Here is an 11,836-nt window from a genome sequence, read left to right on the forward strand (position 1 = left end):
GTATTAAAAGGAATAAAAATAATATTTTTAAGTTAATAAAAAAATAAAAAAAATAAAGAGACATGAGTTTCTCTTCCGGTCTCTTTCGAACTGACGCCTATGAAAAGCCGACAAGTGACGCACCACTACGGCTGAATCTGGGCATTTCTCCTCCACATCAGCGAGTCACCGCGTTTCTCACTGCCGATACAAATCGTCAATATTAATTGGCCCAGTCGGCAATCAGATTATTTTCCCTTTTTCATCTAGTCTAGTCTAGGGTTTTCAATTCACAAGAGAAATCTATCTCCAGATTCGGCACCAACCTCGTCACCATGTCGTCTTCATCATCATCCGACATGATTATTCTCAAAAGTAAGGATGGAGCAAAGTTTGTGGTTAAAAGATCGGATTTGGTAGAATCGGAAAACATCAAGGATATGGTTGATAATGGTCGGTTTATAGTTGAAAAATACAAAAGTTCTGATTATTTTGCCGATTATTTTGCCGATGATTTTATCGATGATGATGATGATGACGACGATTCAGAGAAACCAACCGGTGACAGAATCCCTGTAAAAGGTATTATTAATTATTAATAAATAAGCTTGCAGCACTTGTCTAAAAATCACATTTCTACTTTGTTTGTAATTTTATCATCCTTTCCTTTCATATAACTAACACTTTGAGACACTTTCATCCTTGTCATTTTAATTTGTGTCACTCATAGACGGATAAGTATTTTGAAGTAAACTATTCTGTATAATCATTTAAGTAAAAGTAAAAGTTTGTGAGAGCATCAATGTCTGTTTTTTTTTTCTTTCTAAATTAATATATACTTGAACATTCTCAAATTAATTAATTCAGAGTAGTTGGCAATGTGTATATTTTAACACAGATACCAAATGATTGAATGAGGTTTAAGAATTAAATTAGTTTTCTATTATTAACAACTTGATTGATTGATTGATTTTAGCAGAGAACACGCAGCAGCAGGATGAACTAGTAGCATCGACCAAAGTCATTGAGATGAATATTGTTTGTTCGTACTGGGCATCTGTTGACACCGAGCCCTTTAGAGTTGAAAGCAATAGCCAAGTCATTGAGATGAATATTGTTTGCTCGGACAGTGTATTCTTTGACGCCGAGCCCTTTAGAGTGGTCCAAGAAGCTTACAAATACGATGATGGCTCCATGGAAGTCGAAGGTAATAGAGAAAACATTGAGATGAAAATTGTTTGTTCGGACGGGATATCCATTGATGCCGAGCCCTTTAAAAGGGAGTCTAGAGTGGTCCAAGACGCTTACAAATACAATAACGGGTCCACAAAAGTTGAAAGCAATAGTGAAATCATTAAGGCTGTTAAATTGTTTTGTGAAAAACGGGCAAACATCCAGGATCTTTATGCGCATAGTGAAATCATCTTCCGGCAGATGTTGGCTAAATTCTATTCCGAATTTTGCGAAAGCAATCGGGACAATGCTCTTCATCTTATGATTGTACGTACGTCTCTTCTTTTTTAGTTTGTTAGAAGAAATTTTGTTTGATTTATAAGGGTTCGGAGTCATTATTTCTAATTAATTAATTAATTTGTGTCTGTTGTTTTCATTTCATTTCAGGCTGCTTTTGATTTGGGGATAAAAAGCCTGATCGACCTTATGATGGAAGACGTTGATGACATGTTCAGCAAAATGACTAGTGCTGATGCGTTTTACAAGATCTTCAAGGTGAATTTGAACGGGCAAAATGATAGAAAGGATAAATATGAATTTATGAAAGATGATATCGAGGATAAAAAATTTGGATGGGCTTTTGAAAGCAATGATAAAAGCGTGAATATTGTTTGTTCTGACGGGAAATACATTGACCCCAAATACTTTAAAAGGGAGTCTAGAGTGGTCCAACTTTGTTACAACCAAAACTATTCTTTTGGCTCTACCAAAATCATCATTGACAAGGATAATAATAAACAAATAGCAGCCACTGAGGCTCATGATAAATCGGTCGGTACGTAGTTGCATACTTATATATTCTTCTCACTCCTACTTTAAATAATAATAATTAAACTAATCTCTAACTGTTAAAGATTGATTAATTGATTGTAGCTGAAGAAAACAATAATTGGGATTCTGAGTTATTAAAGGTGTCATTCGATGGGTTTAAAAAACTATCCCCTTAAGAACAGTGAGTTTATTATACTATCATCATTACTTGTACCCTTTTGGTACTTTTTTTCTTTTATGGTTTCTATTTTTAATTACATTTCATATGTACGCATAAAGCCCGCCCCGCCTGCCTAATTGTGTTATCTTGTTGAATTTATTTAATATATTGTAGACGTCAATGGCTAACAGCACATTTCCTCCTTTTGAGAAGACGGTCGGTATTCTTTCTTTCTTTATTTCTTTTGTTTCTTTGTTTCTTTTATCCATTGACACCAAGCTCTTTCACAGGATGTCTATAGTGGAGGAAGCCGATTACGAGCGCGTCTCTGTCTTCATAAAAGTCCAAGGCAATTTTCAAATCATCGCAAGGGTTGATTTCTTCTGTAAAAGACGGGCCCAGATCCACGATCGTTATGCCGATGATGAAACCCTTCTCCATCACAAGTTGAATGACTTCTATTCCACATTTCGCCAACGCTATCGGACCTTTGCTCTCGACCTTATGATTGTATGCCTATTCCTTCTTCTTCTTCTTCTTTTTTTCAATTTTAGCATGCATGCCTGTTAGAAGAAATTTTGTTTGCTTTATAAGGTTCGGAATCAGTCATATATATAATCACATTAAAAGAAGAATCGTGTTCCGAGTTTGGACCCTCTTATCTTTCCTTCTCCTCATATGCCTTAACTTTAACCTTAAAACCTAGTTAGGAATTTATTTATTTATTTATGTATAAATTAATTCATAATTTGACAGAACACAACTGACACAACACTTTACCCCTTCTTATTTCGTGTTTTTTCTTGTTCATCTATCATTTTTTAATTAATAATTAGTTTGCTTTTGTTATCATTTCAGGCTGCTTTTGATTTGGAGATAAAGAGCCTCGTCGACGTTATGATGGAAGACGTTGTTAACATGTTCACCAAAATGACTACTGATGAAGCTAAGGCTCACAACATCTTCACCGTTAATTTGAACGATGAATTTCAGTCTATGAAAGATGTTGTCGAGGATAAGAAAAACGGGTGGGCTTTTGAAAGCAGAATTAAAACGGAGAAGTTTAGCAAAAATTCTCTCTCGAAACTAGTCTGTACGTACTTGCATACTTATGTTTTTCTCTCCAATAACTATTATAATTATTAAGTAAACTAATACCAAATGTTAAATATTTTTCTATTAATAACAATTTGAATTGATTGATCGATTGTAGCCGATGAATGGGATCCTGAGTTATTAAAAGTGTCATTCGATGTGTTTAAACTCCTATCCCCTGAAGAACGGTGAGTTTACTATACTTTTTATTATTACTCTACTCTTTTGGTCTTTTTATTTTATTTATTTTATTTTATTTGTGTGTACTATTTTTAATTACATTACATTATTACATAATATATAAACCCTGCCTCTCCCCACCTTGCCTAATTGTGTTATCCTCTCACATTTTAATTAATATATTGTAGACGTCTATGGCTAACAGCACATTTCCTTTTGAGAAGGCGGTCAGTATTCTTTCTTTCTTTTTTATTTATTTATTATGTTTCCGATTTTATCTAATTCTACTTTTTCTTCTTATGTATTTCTGATCATACTTGCTTTTTTGTTTATCAATGACGGTGGCGATCCGTGCGTTGTAGTTGTAGTGCCGTCTTGTATGAAGATGACGATTTCTCTGAGTTTGTTGATGAGGACGAAGAGTTGATGAATGTATGCATCTACGACTATAAGAAGTAAATCAGTTGCTTCTGGTGTTTTACTTATCATCATGATATGATCAAATGCCATGGATGTGTTTCCTTCTTTTCTTTTTTTCCCTTCTTATATTGTGGTGTTTGATAAATGCTTAGATTTTATGTAAATGTTTGGTTGTATTTCATGAATTTTTAAAGTAAAACGGTTTGCCTCTGCTTGAGCAAGCTTTTCTATCAATTTCTTGTAAAAACATCTCTACATCATCAAGGTTTCAAACCTTTTGAAAAGAACCTGTATAAGGAGGATTGTATACACCACTATACAGTAACGAAAGATTATTTGCTTGACATCTTTATCATAACAAAAAGAGTCGTTGGTCTATTTCGTTCATGGGACAGAAAGAAAAATGACGGAAGCTTAAAAAAGAAAATTGATGAAATGCTATTTCAGTGTTTCATTTGAAGATGACTTGCTTCACATCATGTCATAGATTTGATTAAACAAGTTAACAAAAAGAGTCTTTGTTCTATGGTCTTTTTTGTATGGGCTCACCATCATTTGTTATTATTTGGGTTAGGTCGGGCTCACCCTCATTTGTATATATACATCATTGTTTTTATTTATGTGTATATATACATCATTGTTTTTACTTAAGGTCATTTTTTAATGTATATATACATCATGAACTAACCTCATTTATTTTTAACAATTCATTTTGTATATATACATCCTTGTTTTTATTTATGTATATATATATACATCATTGTTTTTACTTAAGGTCATTTTTTAATGTATATATACATCATGAACTAACCTCATTTATTTTTAACAATTTACTTATAATTTTTATTATTTAAATTTAATTAGTTTTTATAATTTCGTGCAACGCACGACATCATAAAACTATCTATCTAACCTCTTATAAAAACACGTGCCATGAATGAACTTCAAGTGAGAACGGGTTGAGTTAGTGAAAAATAGGAGTCTGCATCCTTTTCTATTAGGGTTCATAATTTGCACGACAGTTTTCTAAAAACATACCCACGGGCCACACCTTCAATCTCTAACATTACTCAAACGATGTCGGTCGATTGAATCCATTCCACTGATCTCATCTCCTTCGATCGATATTTAATCGTCTTTGCACGATCCATCAATCAAATTGAATCCATTCCATTACAAAGACTTTCAATCGGTATTCAGTTACATGATTTCTTTCATTTATGAAGTATAGTTTACAATTCAATATTTACTGTATCAGGACAAACGTGTATGTTTTACTCCATATTATCTATAACTATACACATTGATTCGAGATATAGATGAGAAGACTGTTTTTTTGTTATTACATTGATTGGTAGTTGTTTTATTTAAACTACATTCATTTTTGTTGTGCCATGAAGCTAGTACATGAAACTTGGTGACATTAACTATAAACAATTCACCAACGTAACATTTGCAAATCACAGGGACCATCCAAGTCAAAATAGAAATACAGGGACTCCGCGTGAAATTTAGGGTAAAACACAGGGACATCTCAAGTATTTTATATTATGATAAATTCATATATACAAACTTTAAAACAAATTGGACAATCTTTTACAAAATATCCCATGAACACACGTACGAACATTGAAATATATTGTACAACATTCATAAAATAATAATTGTATTTTAAATTCAAAAAAATTTCAAGATACATTTGTTATTACTAATAATTATTATTAAAATTATCAATACTCAATTTTTAAACAAACTTTATTATTATTATTATTTATCATAATTATTATAATAATGATGCTCTCATTACGGAATTAATTACGTTACATAAAATACACATCTCAATAAAATGTTTTAATATAGACTTTTATGACAAGAAATATAATAAAGTTAAGTAGCTAAATATGTTTTTAAAAACAACAAAATTCGTAGTCAGAATCCGTCGCTCCACGGGTCATTAAACTAAATGACTTTTATATTTACATTCACATAATAAATATACATGTCATTAAACTGTTTCGTTTAAATAAACTCGTAGTTCCACGTGTCATTTCACTATATATACATCATTGTTTCTATTATATGAATAATCAATAGACAGAACTAATTACGAGTGTGGAAACTATCAAATACTCTAAATATTATATGAGTAGATAAATTCATAAGATTCGATAATTGTATAATACTTTTGAAAACGTCAATTTTCTTCAAAAGCGTAGAACGGACCATTCAAGTTATTAACAACTTAGCAATTGGGATCATACAAAACCTCATAAGCATGGTACAATCAAGGGCGATTTTATGAAGGGACAAGCACGGGCGGTCGCCCCAGTGGATTTGCAATTTTCAGTGTAAAAATGTTGGATTTTTCGACTTTGCCTCAGTGAATTTTTTGTTTTGCCGCAAAACCTACATATTTTGCCCCAAAACCTTCAAATTTTGCCTCCAAACCTTCAAATTTTAGCTAAAACCTCCATTTTTTGCCCCAAAACCTCCATATTTTGGCCAAAAAATTTGCTACGTTTTTTTTTTTTTTGCCCCCGGTGAAAAAAATCCGGGTACTGCCACCGGGTATAATCATAAGAACTAACAGTGTTTCACATTAATTAATATTATTATAAATATATAACGAAAAAAACTTAGCAGTTAAGTTCGTTTGTGTTGCTTGAAATATCAACCTAGCTTCATGCGTTTGGGTGATTGTGTGTGGACTGATTCTTGATTTGAGATGGTACTAGGTTTGGGTGATTGTGTGTGGACTGATCCTTGATTTGAGATGGGACAAGGTAGAACACGGATTAGAAGTTGGATGATTTTTTCCTTTGTGCAATAACTAATGCACGTATTCAAGTCTTGATCACCATCTAGCTTTTTCCATAACCGTCCATTGGACCCGTTAAGTAAGTAAGTGAGCCAGTAAGCGTTGGAAACCAGATGAAAGCTTTGAGAGATTTTCGTCTTCAGATCCGCAAACTTCACTGAGGCTGAGACATCCATGCCACGTATGTTCCTACCTATATTCATCCTCATAAAAGCATCATCAGTTTTATATATAAATATGTGTATGTGTGTGTGTTTCAAGTGGGGCATGGAAACAAAAAACAAGGATTCTAATGATTACCTTTACCATTAGTACAAAGGCTAGTTCCCTCCATGCAGTCATCTTCTTGTTTTATGAATGCTAGGAACTCAAAATTTGCTGCAAGATTGTCACCATCTAGAACCTGTAACTGAGGACCAAGTCGTGCACCACAAGTGTTGGTTTATTTTGGCTAGTAGAAGATATGTGTATCCCACATAGGTGGGAGGAAGATGTGAGGGGTGAGTGACTTGGTTATATAAGAGGGGCTAAGTCTTCATTCCAAATCGCACCAATCAATACACTTTAAGTATTTGATTATTTCTTTCTTTCTTACCCTTGTTTGAGAGTTGTATTAGTTAAATATTTTGGAGAGTGTAGTTGGCTTAAGAGAGTCGTCTATATCATTGTAACAATTTGTGATATAGTGTATTTTCTCTCTTTGGGGGCCGGTGGTTTTTCTCCTGTTTTGGAGTTTCCACGTTAAATCTTGTGTTGTGTATTGTTCTTATTTCTTTACTATTATTGTTGGGCTGGGTGGTGGGAATTAGTGAGACCGTAATTTCCCAACAACTGGTATCAGAGCGTCAGGTTTGACGGGGGTCTCGGTTATAGGAGTCGGAGTATGCTCTGTGGTTGCCACGGGAGTGGATCGTCCACATCAGAAACGAGTTCTATTGATCGTATAGGGTATCTGGTTAGACAATATTTTTTCTGATTCGTAGTAATAGTTGGATTTGTTAGTGGCCTAGTTGTGGATTTCCGATTTAAAGGGTCCTGCCTACCTGCTACATCTTTTGGCTATTCGAAACGTGAGCAAAATCAGAGAAAGTGTTGTTTATAGGATACGGATACGATGTCGAAGATCAGTCCAATGAGGTTTGATGTTGAGAAATTTGATGGGAGGATCAATTTTGGCTTATGGCAGGTTCAAGTCAAGGATGTGTTGATTCAGTCTGGTTTACACAAGGCTTTGAAGGGTAAACCCACCCTTGTTCCCGGTAGTGATTCTAGCAAGAAGTTCGATGAAGAAGAATGGGATGATATGGATTTGAGGGCGGCAAGTGCGATTCGTTTGTGTCTTGCAAAGAACGTGCTTGCAAATGTGCACGGGTTATCAACGGAAAATGAGCTTTGGGTTAAACTAGAGCAGTTGTACCAGGGCAAGGGCATCTCAAATCGGTTGTGTCTTAAAGAACAATTTCATACTCTGCGTATGGATGGGGGTTCAAAGATTTCAGATCATCTAAGTATTCTTAATGGTATTGTTTCAGAACTTGAAGCTATTGGAGTTAAAGTGGATGATGAAGATAAAGCTTTGAGGTTGATATTATCTTTGTCATCGTCTTATGAACACATGAAACCTATTTTGATGTATGGGAAAGAAACTCTGAAGTTTGAAGATGATAAGGCTAAAAAGGAACATATATTTCATAGCATTATCCCCCAAGAAATACAAGATTTTAGTTGCAATTGTTCCATTTTCAAGTAATATTCGTTTATATTAAATAAGTGCGAAGACAAAAGGCGAAAACGACGAATTGAAGACACAAAGGTCCAAAAAGCTCAAAAGTACAAGATACAATCAAAAAGGTTCAAATTATTGATGAAGAACGTCTAAAAATGACAAGAGTACAAGTTACAAAACGCAAAGTACACGATATAAAATTGTACGAAAGGGCGTTCGAAAATCCGGAACCGGGACATGAGTCAACTCTCAACGCTCGACGCAACGGTGTAAAAATTACAAGTCAACTATGCACAAGAATAAAATATAATATTTAAATAATTCATAATAAGAATAATATTAAATAATAAAAAGTTGTTAATTGAGCATAGTTCAGGGGTCGTAAGCGAAAATTCAATTTAACGTTTTGCCTATAAAAGGCGACGTATTCCGTTGAAAGGAAGATACCCTTTTCTATCCTAAATCTATCTTTCTATATATATCGATCCCTTTTCTATATCTTTTTCTAATCTTAAATCTATATATACCTTTTTCTATCATATTTCTATCTATATATCGATCCATCTATCTATTTTCTATATCTAATATCAATATCTATAATTCTCTATCATAATGTTAATGTAATAAGATATAACAATAATCTTAATTTTAAGTTTAAATTATGATAATAATAAGATTTATGATAGAGATCGTTTGAGTGTATAAAGTCGAAATTCTGTCCGTGTAACGCTACGCTATTTTTAATCATTGTAAGTTATGTTCAACCTTTTTACATTAATGTCTCGTAGCTAAGTTATTATTATGCTTATTTAAAACGAAGTAATCATGATGTTGGGCTAATTACTAAAATTGGGTAATTGGGCTTTGTACCATAATTGGGGTTTGGACAAAAGAACGACACTTGTGGAAATTAGACTATGAGCTATTAATGGGCTTTATATTTGTTTAACTAAATGATAGTTTGTTAATGTTAATATAAAGATTTACAATTGGGCGTCCCTATAAATTACCATATACACTCAATCGGACACGATGGGCGGGGTATTTATATGTACGAATAATCGTTCATTTAACCGGACACGGGAATGGATTAATAGCCACTAGAATAATTAAAACAGGGGTGAAATTATGTACAAGGACACTTGGTATAATTGATAACAAAATATTAAAACCTTGGGTTACACTCAGTCGACATCCTGGTGTAATTATTAAATAAAATATTAAAATCTTGTTACAGTTTAAGTCCCCAATTAGTTGGAATATTTAACTTCGGGTATAAGAATAATTTGACGAGGACACTCGCACTTTATATTTATGACTGATGGACTGTTATGGACAAAAACCAGACGGACATATTAAATAATCCAGGACAAAGGACAATTAACCCATGGGCATAAAACTAAAATCAACACGTCAAACATCATGATTACGGAAGTTTAAATAAGCATAATTCTTTTATTTCATATTTAATTTCCTTTATTTTATATTTAATTGCACTTCTAATTATCGCATTTTTTTAATTACACTTTTAATTATCGTACTCTTTAATTATCGCAAGTTTATTTTATCGCACTTTTATTATTCGCAATTTCATTATCGTTATTTACTTTACGCTTTAATTTAAGTCTTGTATTTATTTTTAATATTTTACATTTGGTTTTAACTGCGACTAAAGTTTTAAAATCGACAAACCGGTCATTAAACGGTAAAAACCCCCCTTTTATAATAATAATACTACTAGTACATATATGTTTTTGTATTTTTACAAATATTGTGTGTAAAAAAATATAGCGTTAAACTTCACGAGCTCCCTGTGGAACGAACCGGACTTACTAAAAACTATACTATAATACGATTAGGTACACTGCCTATAAGTGTTGTAGCAAGGTTTAAGTATATCCCACTCGATAAATAAATAAATAACTTGTGTAAAATTGTATCGTATTTAATAGTATTTCCTTGTAAAAATTTAATAGTATTTTATACCCCTCCGCTACCACATCAAGTATTTTTGGCGCCGCTGCCGGGGAACGCTGAAAAACGCTATATTTTTGTAAACTATGTTTGTTTAAAAGTAATTTTTATTTTTAATATATTGTAATAAGTGTTGAAAAAAAAAAAAAAAAATACGACATCACCTGGATAGCATCCACTCAATTTGGGATCTTTTAATTTAATGTGTCTATAATAATATATAATACGCTTTTGTTAGATCAAAGTTGACAGTAACTGTATGTATATATGAGTATGAATTAAAGCGTGAAGACTTTTATTTGATCACGTCTCCTTGTAAAAATCTTGGTCTTGGTTGGTGATCAGTCTAATTTACTTCAATAAATGATTTGGGTAAAGTAGGAATATATGCAATAATGAAGTACTCTATAAAGAAGAAAAGTGATCATGACTAATGTTTGTTGAAAACACACCACTTAAAATTGTCCGGATTCTTCTAAAGTAGTCTTCGCCAAAAAATTGTCCGGATCATGACTAATCTTACATATTGAATAAAGAATTTCGTAACTCCATTCGCAAGGATACTCATAATATTTTATAATATATATTTGTTATTTGATACTTCTGTTTTCTCAGTTCACTTAATTACTAGTAGATCACTTAATTTTTCTCTTTTTACCAGTGGATTCAATAAGTATTTTGTGACACCACTCATTTAAATTTCTGGCTCCGTCCCTGCACACACACACGAGTTCCATGTTCCATTTCTATTTTAATTTCCATGTACTAGTTTATTGTGGACTGTGAATCATATTGTACGGGTGTTTTTATTTCAAGTTTCAACTGTTTAAAAAAAAAATATTTTAAGTTTTTATTTACCTTTAGATTTTTGGACTCTAGTCACAATTTGTAGTATTAAGTATAGTTTTTGCCGTAGTTTTTATTTTTATTTCTAGAATTTTTTTTTAAGGCTTTGCCGTAAAATCCCTTAAGTGCTTATTCCTTAAACTAAGTTTTAGGCGCTTTAGAATTTTGCGACGCCATTTTTCGTGCTACTTTCTTATTTTTATTTATTTTTTCGACGCCGTTTACCTATGTAACAATTACAATTCTAATTAGTGATCTCAATTTGCAATTTTAATTTTAAGATAGTGATAGTAATAAGGATTGATTAGTCGCGTGTTTTAAAGACTTTTAAGCCACTCTTCGCCTTTTTCATTTTTCGACACTTTTCGACGCGCACTCTTTTTCTCTCTTATTTCTCGCCATTCTAGTTTTTAGGACTTAGAATTTTTTCTACTTCTTCTCTAAATTTCTTAAAATTACGAAAATTTATTTTAAGTGGTTAAATTGATAGACATCAAAATTTTCTGGTTCGTAGTAATAGTTGGATTTGTACGTGGACCGGGTTATTGGAGCCAGACAGTCCTCAATTATATTGAGACCAAACGAATCCTGCCCCTCTACTGCATCTTTTGGCTATTCGAAACGTGGGCAAAAT

The 11,836-nt window shown here is 32.8% G+C and overlaps 1 protein-coding gene and 1 long non-coding RNA gene across 3 annotated transcripts; both read left to right on the forward strand.

Annotated features, from left to right (window-relative positions):
• Positions 1 to 290: 290 nt before the first annotated feature.
• LOC139848488 (uncharacterized) lies at positions 291 to 1,995 on the forward strand. Its single transcript, XM_071838216.1, has 3 exons — positions 291 to 561; positions 956 to 1,479; positions 1,600 to 1,995. Exons 1-3 carry the CDS (start codon positions 315 to 317, stop codon positions 1,993 to 1,995), a joined length of 1,167 nt encoding a protein of 388 aa, XP_071694317.1. The 5' UTR covers positions 291 to 314.
• Positions 1,996 to 2,067: 72 nt separating this feature from the next.
• On the forward strand, positions 2,068 to 3,229 carry LOC139850664 (uncharacterized). 2 transcript variants are annotated; one of them, XR_011760106.1, is made up of 4 exons: positions 2,163 to 2,204; positions 2,318 to 2,359; positions 2,434 to 2,653; positions 3,002 to 3,229. It is a non-coding gene; the product is annotated as an uncharacterized lncRNA (long non-coding RNA). The 2 variants fall into 2 exon arrangements; XR_011760105.1 differs by having other exon boundaries at positions 2,068 to 2,359.
• Positions 3,230 to 11,836: the final 8,607 nt, after the last annotated feature.

Source organism: Rutidosis leptorrhynchoides, chromosome 5, assembly GCF_046630445.1.
Source record: "Rutidosis leptorrhynchoides isolate AG116_Rl617_1_P2 chromosome 5, CSIRO_AGI_Rlap_v1, whole genome shotgun sequence".
Lineage (NCBI taxonomy): Eukaryota > Viridiplantae > Streptophyta > Magnoliopsida > Asterales > Asteraceae > Rutidosis > Rutidosis leptorrhynchoides.

Bases quoted from the DNA above. Each gene is read 5' to 3' on its own strand.
- LOC139848488 (XM_071838216.1), top strand. From the start codon at position 315: ATGTCGTCTTCATCATCATCCGACATGATTATTCTCAAAAGTAAGGAT. The intron at 562-955 runs GTATTATTAATT...GATTGATTTTAG, and splicing joins TGACAGAATCCCTGTAAAAG to CAGAGAACACGCAGCAGCAG. The intron at 1,480-1,599 runs GTACGTACGTCT...ATTTCATTTCAG, and splicing joins ATGCTCTTCATCTTATGATT to GCTGCTTTTGATTTGGGGAT.